Source organism: Dermochelys coriacea, chromosome 2, assembly GCF_009764565.3.
Source record: "Dermochelys coriacea isolate rDerCor1 chromosome 2, rDerCor1.pri.v4, whole genome shotgun sequence".
In the NCBI taxonomy this organism is placed as follows: domain Eukaryota; kingdom Metazoa; phylum Chordata; order Testudines; family Dermochelyidae; genus Dermochelys; species Dermochelys coriacea.
The window spans coordinates 3,866,544-3,886,304 of NC_050069.1; the positions used below are offsets into that span (position 1 = coordinate 3,866,544).

Here is a 19,761-nt window from a genome sequence, read left to right on the forward strand (position 1 = left end):
TAAAGATAAATAGCATCTGGATTTAAAACTATGTCATTAGCGATTTTTACTATGTATATCTCTCTCTCTTTATATCTCTCTATATAAACTTACTGGCCTGGGATGCGTCGTAACATTCCAGCTTTACAGGAACGCATTAAATAAAAATAATCTCCCTCTCCATCACTCTAGCTCCTGTTGCTGGAGCTACTCCCGACCTTGCTTCTAGAATCTTGCCCTCCCTGCCCTGCCGGGGGGACGGGTTAGATGGTCTGGGAGGCCCCTTCCATTTGTAAGTTCTACTGGTGAAAGAGGGGACACAGGATACCACTTGCACCCAGAAACTCCAGCTGGGGTGTCGGCTGACCTTGCCCAGTCTCGACTCTGCTAACACTATACATCCAGACTGCAATCTTCTGTGGATGAGCAGGCGTCTCTAGGTGAGTCCATGAAAGAGCTGGGTTTCTGCTGATTGAGGGTCCAATCCTGAGAAGGGCCGAGGGTCCTAACCTCCTACTGACGGCATGGGAGCTGAGGGCCCTCGACAGCTCACAGGGCCAGGCCGATGAGCAGCAGAGTTGCTAGGTCCTGAAAGGAGGCTTGCCCAGCCAGATGGGAGCCTGGTCTGGGGCCTCCACCGTTTTTGTTTTCAGATCCAGTACAGGCACTGATTAAGCACGACTCGCATTGCAGCCTGGGGGTGTTGCCTGCGTCACCAGGCCACTGAAAGAGGGCAAAACAAATGAGCACCAGCCAAATGAGTGTCCCTCCCAGGTGCGAGGAAGCAGCTCTCCTCACGCCCTTCTCCTGGAGCCTGCAGTGGGCAACATTGGCCATTTGCTTTGGGAAGTGCAAAAGCGGCTTCATTACTCACACCAGCTCCAAGACCAGGCTGCTGCAACAGGTAGAAACCCTGTTACACAAGCCCTCCATGGTGCTGACGTTGTACCCCCCTGCTGACAACTCCCGCTCCTGCAGCAAGCGTCTGGAGCCCGCTGCACGCTGGGACATCTTTGGGGAAACATTGATTCAATGGACTTTGCAGGAGGGCTAGGGGAAACAGCCAGTCACAGGGCAAACGAATGGACTGCGCGGTTGACCCTGCTATCTCACACTGCCCTGGGCCTCGGGTTTAATGACACTGGGGACGGAGAGTTACAGGAGACCTGGTCAGAAAGCCCACCAGCCTCTGTGGGGAGAACCATGACTCTCAGAGGGGAATTTCCCCTGCTGAAGCCATCAGATGACTTGGTAACAGGAAAATAAGTGGGAAGGACCCTCCGCCTCCCCCCTTTGGTCTGTTGCAGCATCTGGAGCTTATCTGAATGGTTACCTGATTACAGCCCTTAGAAGTATTTACAAGGCCTACAAGCAGCCAGAGTCACAGAAGGTTTGTCTACACTGCAGTCAGACAATTGCTGACTCTGGCTCGTGGGGCCGGGGGGCTCGAACTAAGGGGCTGTTTAATTGCAGTGTAAATGTTCGTGCTCAGGCTGGAGCCTGGGCTCTGGGACCCGCCCCCCTTGCAGGGTCCCAGAGCCCAGGCTCCAGCCTGAGCCTGGACGTCTACACTGCAGTGAAACAGCCCCTTAGCCTGAGCCCTGCAAGCACGAGGCAGCGGGCTTGGGCCTGCTGTGGGTTTTTAATTGCCATGTGGACGTACGGAAACAGGCCAGACATGGCAGGCCGGGGGTGTAACTGACAAGAGGCTCCCCAAGGTATGGATCAGTCACACAGCTGAGAGGGTTTGTCCAGGCCCAGCCCAGTGAAATCCACTTCCCATTCCAAATCCTGGGGGGTAGAAATGGCTGAGCACAAAGTTAAAGTGCTGCTAGCACCGACCCAGCATGATATGGGGAATGGCCAAGTGACCCACAGCAAGCAGCACCCTGGGAGCTGTGCGGCGGGCGCTTCCCCCTGGGATGAGCCTGCACTCCTCACTCCCGGGAACATCTCACGGGCATCCATGGAACGACTCACTGGGACTTGCAGGAACACACCTGAAAGCTCTTGTTGAGCTGGGGACAGCACCCATTGGTTTCATCCGGCAAGGTGCCGGGAGCTAGTGGTGCTTAGCACTGCCTGGGCTCAGGGAAATGGCTGGAACACATCAGCCGGCAACGCGTCCACGTCGGCAGCAAGAATAACATTTCGGGTAGGAAGGGATGAAATCTCACTGTCAGACTAGGGAAGAGAAGCCCAGGCCAAAGAGACCCCAGCTGAGATCGGGGGGGGGAGGGCGGGGACGGGAGGGCGAGTGCAGCCGGTTGGAACCGTGAGGAACCAAGGAAGATTGGAGACACGAGACGGGTTACTTAATCCGTCCCACACAGCATTTGATACGCAGAGGCAGAACAGACTGTTCTCCAGGAGGGTATGGGACTTCACAGAGACTGAGGACAAAAGCACCAGCCACTGCAGGGTTGCCAGGCTCACCGCTGGACTGCCCAGGCTCCTCACAGCACCTGTGTCTCACTCCTTTCCCGGCAGGCGTGTGGGCAGGGAGGGCGTTTGCTGCTGGGGCTGGCTCTGGGCTGGCAGTAGCTGTTTCTCCCAGGGAGCTGAAGGCACTTGCTCTTTATAGCTGCATGGAGGGAATCATGTCATGTCTGGGCTCCAGCTCTGCACACCTGTCCCTGCCATCGTCCAAGACTCTGGGTTTCATGTGGGTGGGGTTAGACCCCATCCCTCCCCAGCAGGTTCCCTGATGCCCATCATCTCTCTGAGGAACAGGCTCGCTGGGATGGTTTGGCTCTCTTCCCCTTTCGCTGAGAAAGGCTGGAGGGAGGGACTGGTGGGAAGCTGAAAGGCTGGAGAGAGGGACTGGTGGGAAGCTGTGAAAACACCAGGGGGTTAATCTCTTAGGCAGCCCAGGTGCTGGCGAGTTCCCAGGGACTCCCTTCCCCAAGGAGGCTGTAGGGAAGTAACTAACCAGACGCTCAAAGCTGTCAGCCAGGGAGCAGTGTGACATGAGGCCCCTCCTCCAGGCTGGAAGAACTGCTGGCCTTTGGGGTGGACTGTGGAACTCCTTGCCACAGGAGGACCAGCCCAAGCCTGAGTGTGTTTGGCACTCAACGAGAAGCCTTCCCTGGTGATGAGATGCATCCTTCTTCGTGGCCAGGTGATGAGGAGGAGGAGAGAGAAGGAAAAGAAAGATTTATTGTACCAGTGAATGAATCCTGGAGAATGACGAGTGAGGGCCCAGAGGGCAATTTTAGCATTACCCTATTGTGTGTTCTTGGCACTTAGTCACGCAGTGACAGCACATGAGAAATACCCGAGATGACAGATGGCTAGATCTGACTTCTTGCTTCTGTTCCCTGACCCTGTTCAAGCCCAGCCTGTCTCTAACAGCAGGAGTTGCTCCTTCCCCTGTCAGTAGGAAGGAAAATGTCCCGGAGAGGAGGATGTTCCCACCTTGGCAGAGATGCGGGACAATCCCGCTGGATTCCCCTGCCCGACCATGTGTGACTGGCCCCACCGGTGCTTTGCGGTGCCTCCACACAGCAGTTGTGGTCGCAGAGAGCAGCACGTTGCTCCCGTGGGGATGGGAGCTACAGAAGGCAGGCCAGAGGCCCCTGACGCACTCAGCACTGTGGGATGCACAGCGGGTATGCGCTGCACTCTGCTCCTCGCACCCAGGGCTTCGTCATCAACCTGACACCCAAGGTATTAGACACTCAGCCGGACTCTCTGGGGCTCTCCTGAGACACCTCGCGGCGGGGGGGGAGGGGACTCTCCACCCAGGACCCTGTGCAGGTTTCTCTCCGGGTGAGACCTGCCTTGAGCCACAAGGGTGCTGCGGAGTGTGGCTGAGGACACTGCACCGCTGGCAGGTCCGTGAGCTCACGGCTCCCTCGAGCGCCTGTTGTGGGGCACCCAGCCCTGAGCAGCACCGAGGAGCAGCTGCCTGCCACAGACTGATGGCAGTGTGAGATGAAAACAAGGTCTCAGCGAGGCAGGAGGGGCCTGTGGGCACAGTGCTCTGGTGCAAGTAGCCGTGGGCTGTCCATGCTCAGGCTGTCCGGGGTGAGATGGGGGAACCATCACAGCTGAACGCTGAAGTGAGCTGATCGGGAAATAGAGGATAAGGAGGAATCCAGCGTGGGGGAGCTGTCACTGGATGGGTCCCCCCGGGACTTAGAGGTCCCTTGGCACAGTGAAGTGAAATCCTCAAGGCTGGCAAGGGAATGCAGGTTGGTCACACACATACATGCAGCCAGTGTCTTGCTGCTGCCAAGAGTTCGAATCCCAGCATTAATGGGAATCACCAAGTCAATAATGACTGGTCTCAGAGTAGCAGCCACGTTAGTCTGTATCCACAAAAAGAACAGGAGGACTTGGGGCACCTTAGAGACTAACACATTTATTTGAGCATAAGCTTTCCTGAGCTACAGATCACTTCATCGGATGCATCCGATAAAGTGAGCTGTAGCTCACGAAAGCTTATGCTCAAATACATTTGTTAGTCTCTAACGTGCCACAAGTCCTCCTTTTCTTTTTACCAAGTAAACAGAGGTCAGACAGAAAAACCAGTTCCTCCACTGAGATCCCAAGGAAGCAGGGCTGCAGGTTAAAGAGCAGAGCAGGGAGAGAGGCTGGGGAGAAGAGAGTTAACATGGAGAAATGTAAACCTAGATGGTAGGGCACAGAGTCCCTGCCTGAGCACCAGCAGCCAAGAGGTTAACTCTCCTGCAGCTCCGAGTTAAAGTGGGGAGCTCTATAAAAACAGGGATACGGGGCAGTGCACTGCAGATCCTCAGAGGCACAGCCCAGTGCCACCACCAGGCTGCTCAGGGACTGGTTTTGTTGCATTCTGAGTTGGACTCCCTTTTAATACATGCAAACCCTAAAGGCCAACAGACCCTTACGAGGGAACTGGCCTCTGGTAAAGGTGGATTGAGCTGGATATCTGCTAGAGCACAGGCCTGGGGGTGGCAGCTGGGCAAGGGGCCAACTGCAGAAGGCAATGGAGCTTGGAGATGCTGGGGCCCAACACTAGGCTCACATGGGGCATTTCAGATTTGCCAGGCGGCTCGACGAGAAGGGATTTTGCCCATCAGATAGGGAGTTGGAGATGCCAGGGCTACTTTCAGAGACCCAAGTCCAGCCTGCATTGGTCCTGACTGTCCCAAGGAGAGCCCCTTGAGAGGAGGGAACGAGCTGGATTGTAACCATTTCCCACTAGCCTCCCAGCTCCCATAGAGCAACAGCAGCCATCTGCCTTGGAAACCCTCCGCAGGGCAAGGAAGAGAGAAAACATGGCACTGCTGATGGCTTCAGCTCTGCCATGCGTCCCAGAGCCCTCTGAGCCCGGTGATCCAGAAGCCCCCGATGCCTCGCTGGGGCTGATGCCAAGGGCCATCCAGAACATGTTGCCAGGTGGGATTTTCACAAGTCTGACCCACACTTTCATTCTCTGACAGCAGGAGAGAACCTCTCGATCTCTCTCTGCCTTCAGGAGCCAGCACCTCCACCCAGAGTGTGTCCCACACTAGCCAAGTGTTTTAAAAGCCTTTCTCATTGCCATGGCTCAGCACAGCAGCCTCCTTGCCCTGGCCGATGCTGCAGAATCCAGCCATGACAGAAAGAAGCCCCGACACAGCCCAGCCGGGATATTGCTACAGTGGAAGGGTTTGGCACGCTGGGTGCTCCCGTGACACCAGCTCCTTGGCACTCTCCACTCTCCCGACAGCACGCCTCTTCCATTGCGCCCGCTTGCCGCCCTGCCCAAAACAACTCTCCTCCACAGGGCTGATGGAGCTTGGGCCCAGTGAGCTGGGGCCTGACCTGCTGCACACAGCGCCAGCCAGCGCCAGTCTTGTCTGGGTTGATAAACTCAGCAGATGTTGTCTTGGAAATCAGCGATGGAGTTATTGCTGATACCGGGCCCTAGCTGTGCATGGGCCACATGGGCAAAACACTCAGGAAGTTAACTAGCCCTACCCATACCCAGGAGGGTGAAGGTGGAACTTGAGTGCCACCTTTGATGGCCATTCTTCTATCCCTGACTGATTGTTAAATCCATCGTTCGCAGGTGGCCCTGATGGGACACGCACCCTCTGCCTGCACTGTCGCCCTCTCTAGGGCAGGCGGAGATGGCTCACTGCTGCGGGGAGTCCGGAAAAGCCGGGGACAATCCCCTTCTAGAGATGGCATGGAACCAGCTCGGGTTGCTGAGATGTAGCCGAACCCTGCGCCAGCTGAGCCTGCCACAGCCCAAATGGCAAATGAAGCCCAGCCCCTCCGGGCCATCCTGCCCTGGAATGGGAGCCCGGGCAGCAGAGGGGAGCCTGAATCCAACACCAGGACAAAACAGCTGCAGTCATGGCTTTCTGCCCTGCCCTGAACCTCCCGGCGTGGGGTTACGCTCAAGGCGCCGAGATCCTGTCTAGGAAGGGCTGGTAGGTCTCAGGGTTTGAGAATGAATCACTGCTGAGCCGACACCCCCCCTCCCAGCGCAGACGCTGCAATCAGATCTGGGCATCGCAAGCAGCCGGTGAAGAGGAGGAAAGGAAGGGGAAGTGACATCGCCGGATGCAGGCGGCTCTGGGTCACAGAGACGCCTCACCACGAGCTTTGCCCTGAGAACTTGGAGTTGGTTTTGGCCCCCTCCTCTAGCCATAAAGGGGTCCCTCTTCTCACCGGGGGGCTGGGTTGATGAGGCCTGCGTGGGGCTTAGACCCCTTCCTACCAAGGGGCTTTATCCTCCCAGATGGATCCACACCCTATTCCACATGAATGTTCCCACTGGGCATCCCCTAGTCCCAGGCTGCGTGGGACTGCTGCAAATACCCCCCTGCAGTTCCTGCCTTGAGACTGTCCTACCCACCCTCCCAGCCAGCGCTGGCCCCAGGGCAGGAGCATTGGGAGGCCATGGTGATGCTCGCTACCTTATTCTGATCTCCCCCTCCGTCCACGCTGCCATCTTAAGCACCACCCCCTCCTGCAGCCACCCCTCTGGCTGGGAGTGGCTCTCCTGCGAGACGCAGCACTCATTAAAGTGCGGTGGCAAGGCCTAGCATCCCACATCCCCATAGTGGCTGCAGGCCCAGGATGCCAGGCAGGACTCCCGAGCCTCACCTGCAGGTGGCTGTCACGCCAGGCTAACCCTGCAGGCTGCCCCACGGCGGCTTGGCTGGGGGGATAGGCAGCAACATCTCCAGAGGTCTGGTTCAGGGGAGGGAGGATGTCATTTCACCAGTAACACTGGCGGGATCCCACCACCACTTCCTGTATGACACTAGAGGGCAAAGGATGATGAGAGATGCTGGGGTGAGAGAGGCGGGACTAGGCCAGCTCATAATGGCTCTGGGGACACGGTGTGACGGGGACGAGAGGCCCTGCCCAGGGCTGCCCAGTGCCTTCCCTTTGTGGTGTCTGGCTCGTACTCGTCGGCTGATTGACCTGGGGTTTAAGGGGGGTTGGGTGGGTTGTGGTCGTCGTCAGATTTGGTTTTGGCTCCTCCCGCTGCTCGCCGCTATAGGACCCCCTCCATGAAGCTGGTGTCCAGGTGCTGGATCAGCACCCGGATGAAGGACATTTCCTTCCTGGTGTTCTCAAAGATGATCCGTGGGTCGTCGGACTGGCAGCGCAGGCAGTTGGGCGCCATCACCATGGCCAGGTTATTGACGTCCATCTTGGTGACCGCCACGTTAGCCGGCTGCACGAACACCTGGGGAAGGGAGAGAGGTTACAGCGTGCGGGGAATGCCTCCCCCTCCAGCCGCATCATCACCGGCTCCTCAGATAGCTCTGGGGCCAGCTCAGAATTACCGTTTGAGCTATTAGCACCGCCCAGGTGTCTGCCAGCATCACAGATCCCGGCCTGGTCTGCTGCCCACCCCTCTGCTTGCCCAGTTCTGGATCTGTTCCTTAATGCCATCTGTTACTATGTGTGTGTCCCAGCAGCTCCTAGAGGCCGTGACTGAGATCAGGGCCCCCAAGTGCCAGGTGCTGCACAGCCCCTGCCTGAGATCGGGGCTCCCATTTTGCCAAGAGCTGCACAAACTCTGAGTTCAGAGTCCCCACTGTGCTGGGGCAGCCCAGACCCCCAGACTGAGGCTGCAGCCCTTGTGGTGCCAGGGACTGCACACCCACAAAGTGAGAGATAGTTACCCGGTAAATGCCATTAAGAGGTACAACAATGGGATTGCTAGCACTAGAGAGAAGCTAGATATTAACTGTGGCTTGTGACAGGAACGGCGACTTTCTCCTTTGCGGTCCATTGTTTTAATTGAATGGTTTATGTCTGACTGTGTTCTACTCTATGGGGGAGGGGGACCACAGCTCCTCCAGGAACTAAAACCAGTGGGAGGTGATCAAAGCAAACCAGCCAGGTTGTGACCCCTCGAGAGGTCCACCCCTCCTGGAGAGGCTCCCTAGAGTGGTTCAGACTGGGTTCTCCAGACACCAACAGACAAAGAAAGGCCTTTGGGATAAATAGCCTGAGTTTAAACTGACTCGGGGCCTGCTTTTTGTTCCAGCGAGTGAGCAGGAGGGCATCCTTGGGGAAGGACTTACCCTACTAGGTCTGTGATGGGCTTAACCCCATCACCTGTAAAGCAAAGGAAAGAACCTACTTAGTTATGCGCCACACCTGGGAGGTGATTAACTAATGACCTGGCTGGAGGAGGTGGAGCTGGGTTGTATAAGCAGCTGAGCAGGGTGGTTGAGGGGAAAAGACCCAGGAGAGCTCTAGGGAGCTCCCTCTCCCTGGGAAGGGCGTGAAGGCAGGTCCAGTCATTGGGATTGGCTGTGGCCAGAGAGCAGAGCTACAGGAGCAGGGTCAGCTCCTGTGGTGGGCCCCTAGAGCGGAGGCTCTGCAAGGACCAGGGAATGAGACAGACCTCTATAAGAGGCAGAAGGCCATCAGGAAAAAGCCTGGGGTGGTGGTGGTGGTGGTGAAGGACCTTTGGCTTAGAGCTGAACCCGGAAGGGGACTGAAGTGTTGTCACTTGGCTGGAGGGTGTAGCCACTGGAGACCAAGTAAGAGAGTCCGGAGAAGAGATTGGCTGGGGCTGGTCATTATGGCTGAGAAAGAGACCTCCAGAGGGGATGTGATGCAAAGTCCCCTGCAATGCTGTGTCCGAGCAGGAGGGAGTTCCCTCGAGGTGGGGATGCGTGTTGACAGGGCCCCAATGGCTGATCTCTGGTAGGCTTTTTAGCAGGCATGTAGGTTCTTTGATTGTTTTAACACATTTTCTTTGTAATGCTTTTAACTTAAGAATAAATGTACTTGCTTAGAAGGAGTTGTGGGATAACTCAACTGCAGGCAACACACTGGTCATGGCCATTGCAAAGAAAGCAAGGCACAGGCTCTGGACTGGTTAGCTGGTCTGGTTTGCTGGGGACATTGCAATGTAACCCAGGGAGCTGTGTAGCCTTAAAACCCCAGTCAGGAGGGAGTGAGATGCAGATCTCTCACCAAGAGAGGTGATGGTTGGGAGCCAGAAGCCTACAGTGGATGCCCTTGGTGGGCCACAGATGGGGAATGCAGGTGTAGTTGCCCTGAAGTGTGACTATTATTATGAGCTGTGGCTCTGTGTGTAGCTTTGTGTCCAGTGCTGGACCAGGAAGGACAGGAAATGCGTGTCACTGCTGTAATGTGACGTACACATGGGGTAACATGGAAGGGTAACAATTAGGGCTGTCCATTAATCGCAGTTAACTCACGTGATTAACTCAAAAAAATTAATCCTGATTAAAAAAATTAATCACGATTAATCGCAGTTTTAATCTCACAGTTAAATAATAACAGGTTTCAGAGTAGCAGCCGTGTTAGTCTGTATTCGCAAAAAGAAAAGGAGTACTTGTGGCACCTTAGAGACTAACAAATTTATTAGAGCATAAGCTTTCGTGAGCTACAGCTCACTTCATCGGATGCATCCGATGAAGTGAGCTGTAGCTCACGAAAGCTTATGCTCTAATAAATTTGTTAGTCTCTAAGGTGCCACAAGTACTCCTTTTCTTTTAGTTAAATAATAGAATACCAATTGAAATGTATTAAATATTTTGGACATTTTTCTACATTTTCAAATATACTTATTTCAGTTACAACACAGAATACAAAGTGTACACTGCTCACTTTACATTATTTTTATTACAAATATTTGTAATGTAAAAATTATAAACAAAAGAAATAGTATTTTTCAGTTCACCTCATACAAGTACTGTAGTGCAATCTTTTTATTGTGAAAGTGCAATTTACAAATGTAGATTTTTTTTTTGTTACGTAACTGCACTCAAAAACAAAACAATGTAAAACTTTAGAGCCTACAAGTCCACTAAATCCTACTTCTTGTTCAGCCAGTTGCTAAGACAAACAAGTTTTTTTACATTTATAGAAGATAATTCTGCCTGCTTCTTATTTACAGTGTCACCTGAAAGTGAGAACAGACATTCACATGGCACTTTTGTAGCTGGAATTGCAAGTTATGTATATGCCAGATATGCTAAACATTCGTATGCCCCTTCATGCTTTGGCCACCGCTCCAGAGGACATGCTTTCATGTTAATAGCAGTCTCAGATGATGTTGTTCCAGCACATGTTGTTCATTTTAAGAACACTTTCACTGCAGATTTCACAAAACGCAAAAAAGGTACCAATGTGAGACTTCTAAAGATAGCTACATCACTCGACCCAAGATTTAAGAATCTGAAGTGCCTTTCAAAATCTGCTCAGGATGGGGTGTGGATCATGCTTTCAGAAGTCTTAAAAGAGCAACATTCTGATGTGGAAACTACAGAACCCGAACCACCAAAAAAGAAAATCAACCTTCTGTTGTTGACATCTGACTCAGATGATGAAAATGAACATGTGTTGGTCTGAACTACTTTGGATCGATATTGAGCAGAACCCGTTATCAGCATGGCTGCATGTCCTCTGGAATGGTGGTTGAAGCATGAAGGGACATATGAATCTTTAGCGCATCTGGTACCTAAATATCTTGCAATACCGGTTACAACAGTGCCATGAAACCATCTGTTCTCATTTTCTAGTGACATTGTAAACAAGAAGCAGGCAGCATTATCTCCTGCAAATGTAAACAAACTTGTTTGTCTGAGCAACTGGCTGAACAAGAAGTAGGACTGAGTGGACTTGTAGGCTTTACAGTTTCACATTGTTTTATTTTTGAATGTAGTTATTTTTTGTACATAATTCTACATTTGTAAGTTCAACTTTCATGATAAAGAGATTGCTCTACAGTACTTGTATTAGGTAAATTGAAAAATACTATTTCTTTTATTTTTACAGTGCTAATATTTATAATAAAAATAAATATAAAGTAAGCACTGTACACTTTGTATAATGTGTTTGTAATTGAAATCCATATATTTGAAAATGTGGAAAACATCTAAAAATATTTATATAAATAGTATTCTATTACTGTTTAACAACACGATTAATTGCATGATTACTCATGATTAATTTTTTTAATTGCTTGACAGCCCCAGTAACAATATCAGTGCACTTATCTGTCTTATTTACAGTGGCTGAGTGATACAGTACCAAATCCCCATAACACAACAAGGGTCAATGCAATAGCGTCCACAAATGCAGCGAAGCTGGGAGTGAGCTGCGTGACAAGGCAGAGGACTGGATCAATACAGCCACCGGTGACCCCCAGGCTGGAGCCCGTCCCCCTGCTCTACCTGTAGGAAGCGGATGAGGTAGCAGAGCACCATTTTGTTGATCCTGGGCAGAGAATGGATGACTGCGATGGCTGCCTCTGGATTCTCGTAGTGGGTGATGCACTGTTCGTAGAACTCGTGGGGAATCAGTGGCTCCTCCAGCTCCCGGTACCAGAGCTTCAGCAACGACGCTGCGGAGAGGAGACAAGTAGCAGAGCTCGTGTTAGGTTAAAAAAGAGAGATGCAGAGCTGAGTGTGCATGGATGGGGCAGGGTGCTGGGTGGAGTGGGGCAGGGTATGTGGGGGGTGTGAGGCAGCGTGCATGGGAGAGTGCACTAGGCACTGGAAGCCCCGATCCAGCAAATCTGACTTGGGGCAGCTTTGATGTAGCCGGGGTTCTTAGAGAGTTTGGAGTGTCAGCTGCACCCCTGGGGCAATGAAAGCAGCCTAGTCAGTTTCACTCTCTATTTCTTCCCCACCTAATCCCATGTGGAGGCCTGTCCCGGCATGGCAGTGCCATCATTTTCATGTCCCCATGGAGCCAGCATCTTGACATGTGGCAGGCGCTCCCATGCCATGTTGATCTCCCACCGACCTTCCCATCAGTCACCAACCTGCCTTGGGATTTCAACCATTCAACTTTCTACGTACAGCCTTGAAATCTGACCCATTTGTTCCTTATGGGCTCCCAAGTACAGGTGAGATGGGGGGAGGAGATGTGGCATTTCTAGGGCCCCTGGTTATGGGGTGAGGCGGGGGAGGGGATGTAGCGTTTCTATGGGCCCCTGGTTATGGGGTGAGGCGGGGGAGAGACTGTGGTGTTTCTATCAGATCCCCAAGGAGGCCGACAGCTTATCAATGTACAAAGGTTCTTGGAGTTACGGCCATCTGAGGGCCCTGGCTCTATCCAATGGATTTCAGCCAAGAAGCCTATGGCAGCTGGTGAGCAAGCCCCAGAGCTCACAGCCACCTCGCCCCAATGTGCAGAGGGCCGGCCACTAGTCATCCCCGGCATAAACGCAAAGGCCAGGCATGAAGCGACTGGCCCAAGGCTGAAGGGAGCATGCTTCTATGGGTGCTGTTTTGGTTCGGTTTAGAGTCCTGCACTGGGCACCAACTGGCAGGAAGCAGAGCTGCTTAGAGAGTGATCGATGCTGCACACTTGGGAGAGAGCACGTATCCTTAGCCCAGCGGGGAGAAGGGTTCTGGGGGAGAGCCACTGCCAGGGACCACAGCAAACAGCTCTTCCAGGAATCTAACCGGCCACTCACGCCAATGCTGCTTATATACTTTGTTGCATTTCACTCCACTTGGAAACTAGGCAGGTCACCTTCCCTTTGGGGGCTAGATCCTCAGCTGGAATCGGCAGGAGTCTGTGAACCTCCCCTGATTGACATCAGCTGAGGAGTTGGGCTTCTGCTTCTCACCCACACATTCAAGGCTGTTGGGTTTGTGTGATGGCTCCCTATTAGGGGTCATGAGCAAGAACTGAACCCAGGACTTTCAGCGCTAACTCCAGGAGCCTCTGCCACTTGAGCTAAAGGAGCAAGTCCATTAACAGGTTGCATTTGTGAGATTGCACTCCATATGTTTATGGAAATATGCTTATGAGTGTAAATATAATGTAACTGGAATATGCTTTATGCAAAAGGTCTCTTGTAAGGTATCATTACAAAGCTTATAATCTACTGAGTCTGTTCATCGTATTTGTATGAATGTATCATTCTTGTATCTGAAGCTAGAAATATGAAGTATTACTCTGAGGTCCTATTGTAACTATGCAAAGTGTGGGCCATTAATGGTGGCTTGAAATCTTGATGGCTCCCATTAACTAGGACAATTGGTTGTAAATGGCTCTGTTTACTTGCCCTTCCTGTGTTCCTGATGTCAGCTGGTACTGGAATCCATTTTAAACCTGGTCCTTTTCCATTTAGAAGGAGGGGTGGGAATGCAGAGAGAGACAAAGGATTCCCTCCTTGTGCCAAAGATATTAAAGAGGGTGGAACCGAACAAAGGGCCCCAGTCATGTGGAATCCCCTGCTTTTCACCTAAAATGCCTGCTGGAACTAACAAGGTCTGAACCAGGGGAAAGATTGGGCCCAGACTAGGATTGGAACATCTCTGAGGGTGAGATTTACTTGTATTCAGTTTCTTAATGTATTAAGTTAGCCGTGCGTATTTTGATTTATTTTACTTAGTAACTTACTTTGTTCTGTCTATTATTACTTGAAACCACTTAAATCCTACTTTTTATACTTAATAAAATCACTTTTGTTTATTAATTAAGCCAGAGTAACTGATTAATACCTGTGGGAGCAAACAGCTGTGCATATCTCTCTATTAGTGTAACAGAGGGGGATAATTTATGAGTTTACCCTGTATAAGCTTTAAAAACAGATTTATTTAGGGTTTGGATCCCACTGTGAGTTGGGCGTCTGGGTGCTGGAGACAGGAGCACTTGCTAAGATGTTTTCAGTTACGTTTGCAGCTTTGGGGGCGTGGTTCAGACCCTGGGTCTGTGTTGCAGCAGGCTAGCGTGTGTGGCTCAACAAGGCAGGGTTCTGGAGGCCCAAGCTGACAGAGAAAACAGGCTCAGAGGTAGTCTAAGCACATCAGGTAACACTCCCAAGGGGGTCTCTGTGACCAAACCCATCACAGCAGTAGTAGGCTCTTATCCTTTTATATGGAGCACTCACTAGTGGGGAGGAACAGAACCAAGGGGCTGATTATATTTGTGTTTCCCAGCACTGAAGGTGAGAGGTTTAAATCCACAACTCAGTTCCAAGTGATATTTAACACCTCACCCCCAGGCCCATTTCTATTCCTGTTTCACTCTGGCAAGCCCACTGTTTCTATAGAGCACACACTTGGTTTGACAGCGCCAGCCCCTCTTCAGCTCACAGACCCAGATCCTCAGTCATGCATCTGCACTCACCCAAGTTAGAGAGAGGAGATGGTTCCCAGCGCACTCGCTGATCAATTTCCTGTAACCAGCCCATTGCAGAGCTAACAATGCAGAGCAGCTTCACTGACTCAGCGTGCAGCAATTACAGCCAAGGCAGGTTTCCTGAGGAATCGCTGCAGCTGCAGGAAAACGTCACCCTGGGCATCCCAGGGAGCAGCAATGCACCAGCCAGAGATGGGCACTGGCACAGCCAGGTGGATTCTGTAAGTGGTGCGTATTGATGCACAAATCCCTGGAACTGGGTCGCTGATAGTGCACAGCCTCAGGCCAAGAGGAAGCTGAGTAACAGCCAGAGAATACGAAGCATCCAGCTTATGAGAGACGCAGGGGAAGGAGACAGGTAGAGCCTCTGTGTCAGGGATCTGGACTGGTCAGGAGTCATGCAATGAACAAAAGAGACAGCAGTGGAAAAACCCCATGATTCGACCCCACACAGATGCCATGGGCCAGCCCTAACTGGGGCACCAGCAGCACAGATTCATCCTCCTATGCGTGCACCACAGCAAGGGGCAGCTGGGCTGTGAGGGAGTTTGCTATGTCATCACAGAATGAGGATCAACCAAGGGCGGGGCCCCAAATCCACGGGAACCCAAAACCTGCTCGCATAAAAGCAAATGAGAAAAAATGGCAAATGGAAATCCAGTTTCTATTTTGCTTAAAGGGCTGGAATAATCTCCACTGCCTTTCAGCCAGCTCCGCTCACCGCTGGGCCAGGCCAGTGCTGGCATGGGAGACCGCCAAGGAAATGCCCGGTAAGCAGTATTTGGCAGAACAGCCCTTTGGTCAGTGAGATGCATGCTCAAAAAGAGTCTGTAACATGGCATTCTCCTGCCATGGGAAGAAGAACCGATCAATCATAGAACTGGAAGGGATCTCAAGAGGTCATCTAGTTCAGTCCCCTGCACTCAAGGCAGGACTAACTATTATCTAGACCATCCCCGACAGGTGTTTGTCCAACCTGCTCTTAAAAATCTCCAATAATGGAGATTCCTCAACCTCCTAAGGCAATTTATTCCAGTGCTTAACCACCCTGACAGGAAGTTTTTCATAATGTCTAACCTAAACTGCCCTTGCTGCAATTTAAGCCCATTGCTTCTTGTCCTAGCCTCAGAAGTTAACGAGAAAAATTTTTCTCCCTCCTCCTTGTAACAACAATCTTTTATGTATTTGAAAACTGTTATCATGTCCCTTTCAGTTTTCTCTTCTCCAAATTAAACAAACCCAATTTTTTCAATCTTCCCTCACAGGTCATGTTTTTTAGACCTTTCATCATTTTGTTGCTCTTCTCTGGTCTCCATATTGGAAGAGAAGATTGAAGGTCTGGAGCAACAGGTAACGACCCTGCGTTGTATACGAGAGACTGAGGATTTTCTGGACCAAACTCAGGATAGCCTTCTAGGGGCACAAAGCTCTAAAGATGTAGAGCAGGTTGCACAGAGGAGCCAAGAGGCCAGTGAAGAAGCTTGGCAACATGTGACCTCCAGAAGAGGTAAGCGGAATGTCCGGGTTCCAGTAACACAGACACAGGTAACTAACCGCTTTCATGTTCTCTCCACAGGTACCAATGCGGAGAGTGGACCAGATGATATGTCTGGGGGGAGAAAGCGGAAGGAGACTCCGCTGGTTGGGAGGCATGAGATGCGATGTCCTGAGGTTGGGGGTTCCACGACCACCACTCCCAAGAGGAGAAGGCGGGTGGTGGTGGTCGGGGACTCTCTCCTCCGGGGGACTGAGTCATCTATCTGCCGCCCTGACCGGGAAAACCGAGAAGTCTGCTGCTTGCCAGGGGCTAAGATTCGTGATGTGACGGAGAGACTGCCGAGACTCATCAAGCCCTCGGATCGCTACCCCTTCCTGCTTCTCCACGTGGGCACCAATGATACTGCCAAGAATGACCTTGAGCGGATCACTGCGGACTATGTGGCTCTGGGAAGAAGGATAAAGGAGTTGGAGGCGCAAGTGGTGTTCTCGTCCATCCTCCCCGTGGAAGGAAAAGGCCTGGGTAGGGACCGTCGAATCGTGGAGGTCAACGAATGGCTACGCAGGTGGTGTCGGAGAGAAGGCTTTGGATTCTTTGACCATGGGATGGTGTTCCATGAAGGAGGAGTGCTGGGCAGAGACGGGCTCCATCTTACGAAGAGAGGGAAGAACATCTTTGCCAGCAGGCTGGCTAACCTAGTGAGGAGGGCTTTAAACTAGGTTCACCGGGGGAAGGAGACCAAAGCCCTGAGGTAAGTGGGAAAGCGGGATACCGGGAGGAAGCACAGGCAGGAAGGTCTGTGAGGGGAGGGCTCCTGCCTCATACTGGGAATGAGGGGCGATCAACAGGTTATCTCAAGTGCTTATATACAAATGCACAAAGCCTTGGAAACAAGCAGGGAGAACTGGAGGTCCTGGTGATGTCAAGGAATTATGACGTGATTGGAATAACAGAGACTTGGTGGGATAACTCACATGACTGGAGTACAGTCATGGATGGTTATAAACTGTTCAGGAAGGACAGGCAGGGCAGAAAAGGTGGGGGAGTAGCACTGTATGTAAGGGAGCAGTATGACTGCTCAGAGCTCCGGTACGAAACTGTGGAAAAACCTGAGTGTCTCTGGATTAAGTTTAGAAGTGTGTGCAACAAGAGTGATGTCATGGTGGGAGTCTGCTATAGACCACCGGACCAGGGGGATGAGGTGGATGAGGCTTTCTTCCGGCAACTCACGGAAGCTACTAGATCGCATGCCCTGATTCTCATGGGTGACTTTAATTTTCCTGATATCTGCTGGGAGAGCAATACAGCGGTGCATAGACAATCCAGGAAGTTTTTGGAAAGCGTAGGGGACAATTTCCTGGTGCAAGTGCTAGGGGAGCCAACTAGGGGGAGCGCTTTTCTTGACCTGCTGCTCACAAACCGGGTAGAATTAGTGGGGGAAGCAAAAGTGGATGGGAATCTGGGAGGCAGTGACCATGAGTTGGTTGAGTTCAGGATCCTGACGCAGGGAAGAAAGGTAAGCAGCAGGATACGGACCCTGGACTTCAGGAAAGCAGACTTTGACTCCCTCAGGGAACAGATGGCCAGGATCCCCTGGGGGACTAACATGAAAGGGAAGGGAGTCCAGGAGAGCTGGCTGTATTTCAAGGAATCCCTGTTGAGGTTACAGGGACAAACCATCCCGATGAGTCGAAAGAATAGTAAATATGGCAGGCGACCAGCTTGGCTTAATGGTGAAATCCTAGCGGATCTTAAACATAAAAAAGAAGCTTACAAGAAGTGGAAGGTTGGACATATGACCAGGGAAGAGTATAAAAATATTGCTCGGGCATGTAGGAAAGATATCAGGAGGGCCAAATCGCACCTGGAGCTGCAGCTAGCAAGAGATGTCAAGAGTAACAAGAAGGGTTTCTTCAGGTATGTTGGCAACAAGAAGAAAGCCAAGGAAAGTGTGGGCCCCTTACTGAATGAGGGAGGCATGCTAGTGACAGAGGATGTGGAAAAAGCTAATGTACTCAATGCTTTTTTTGCCTCTGTTTTCACTAACAAGGTCAGCTCCCAGACTGCTGTGCTGGGCAACACAAAATGGGGAAGAGATGGCCAGCCCTCTGTAGAGATAGAGGTGGTTAGGGACTATTTAGAAAAGCTGGACGTGCACAAGTCCATGGGGCCGGACGAATTGCATCCGAGAGTGCTGAAGGAATTGGCGGCTGTGATTGCAGAGCCCTTGGCCATTATCTTTGAAAACTCGTGGCGAACGGGGGAAGTCCCGGATGACTGGAAAAAGGCTAATGTAGTGCCCATCTTTAAAAAAGGGAAGAAGGAGGATCCTGGGAACTACAGGCCGGTCAGCCTCACCTCAGTCCCTGGAAAAATCATGGAGCAGGTCCTCAAAGAATCAATCCTGAAGCACTTAGAGGAGAGGAAAGTGATCAGGAACAGTCAGCATGGATTCACCAAGGGAAGGTCATGCCTGACTAATCTAATCGCCTTTTATGATGAGATTACTGGTTCTGTGGATGAAGGGAAAGCAGTGGATGTATTGTTTCTTGACTTTAGCAAAGCTTTTGACACGGTCTCCCACAGCATTCTTGTCAGCAAGTTAAGGAAGTATGGGCTGGATGAATGCACTATAAGGTGGGTAGAAAGCTGGCTAGATTGTCGGGCTCAACGGGTAGTGATCAATGGCTCCATGTCTAGTTGGCAGCCGGTGTCAAGTGGAGTGCCCCAGGGGTCGGTCCTGGGGCCCGTTTTGTTCAATATCTTCATAAATGATCTGGAGGATGGTGTGGATTGCACTCTCAGCAAATTTGCGGATGATACTAAACTGGGAGGAGTGGTAGATACGCTGGAGGGGAGGGATAGGATACAGAAGGACCTAGACAAATTGGAGGATTGGGCCAAAAGAAATCTAATGAGGTTCAATAAGGATAAATGCAGGGTCCTGCACTTAGGATGGAAGAATCCAATGCACCGCTACAGACTAGGGACCGAATGGCTCGGCAGCAGTTCTGCGGAAAAGGACCTAGGGGTGACAGTGGACGAGAAGCTGGATATGAGTCAGCAGTGTGCCCTTGTTGCCAAGAAGGCCAATGGCATTTTGGGTTGTATAAGTAGGGGCATAGCGAGCAGATCGAGGGACGTGATCGTTCCCCTCTATTCGACACTGGTGAGGCCTCATCTGGAGTACTGTGTCCAGTTTTGGGCCCCACACTACAGGAAGGATGTGGATAAATTGGAAAGAGTACAACGAAGGGCAACGAAAATGATTAGGGGTCTAGAGCACATGACTTATGAGGAGAGGCTGAGGGAGCTGGGATTGTTTAGTCTGCAGAAGAGAAGAATGAGGGGGGATTTGATAGCTGCTTTCAACTACCTGAAAGGGGGTTTCAAAGAGGATGGCTCTAGACTGTTCTCAATGGTAGCAGATGACAGAACGAGGAGTAATGGTCTCAAGTTGCAATGGGGGAGGTTTAGATTGGATATTAGGAAAAACTTTTTCACTAAGAGGGTGGTGAAACACTGGAATGCATTACCTAGGGAGGTGGTAGAATCTCCTTCCTTAGAGGTTTTTAAGGTCAGGCTTGACAAAGCCCTAGCTGGGATGATTTAACTGGGACTTGGTCCTGCTTTGAGCAGGGGGTTGGACTAGATGACCTTCTGGGGTCCCTTCCAACCCTGATATTCTATGATTCTATGGACTT

The 19,761-nt window shown here is 51.5% G+C and overlaps 1 protein-coding gene across 3 annotated transcripts in view; it reads right to left on the reverse strand.

Annotated features, from left to right (window-relative positions):
* Nucleotides 1-4,495: 4,495 nt before the first annotated feature.
* ARHGAP39 (Rho GTPase activating protein 39) overlaps nt 4,496-19,761 on the reverse strand; it is a 430,201-nt gene continuing 414,935 nt past the window's right edge. For all 3 annotated transcript variants that reach the window (XM_038392930.2, XM_038392931.2, XM_038392929.2), the window contains 2 exons: nt 11,634-11,803; nt 4,496-7,654 (listed from right to left, as the gene is read on the reverse strand). In XM_038392930.2, coding sequence (XP_038248858.1) covers nt 7,460-7,654; nt 11,634-11,803 — 365 coding nt within the window. In that variant the 3' untranslated portion in view covers nt 4,496-7,459. The remainder of the gene's footprint in view (nt 7,655-11,633; nt 11,804-19,761) is intronic.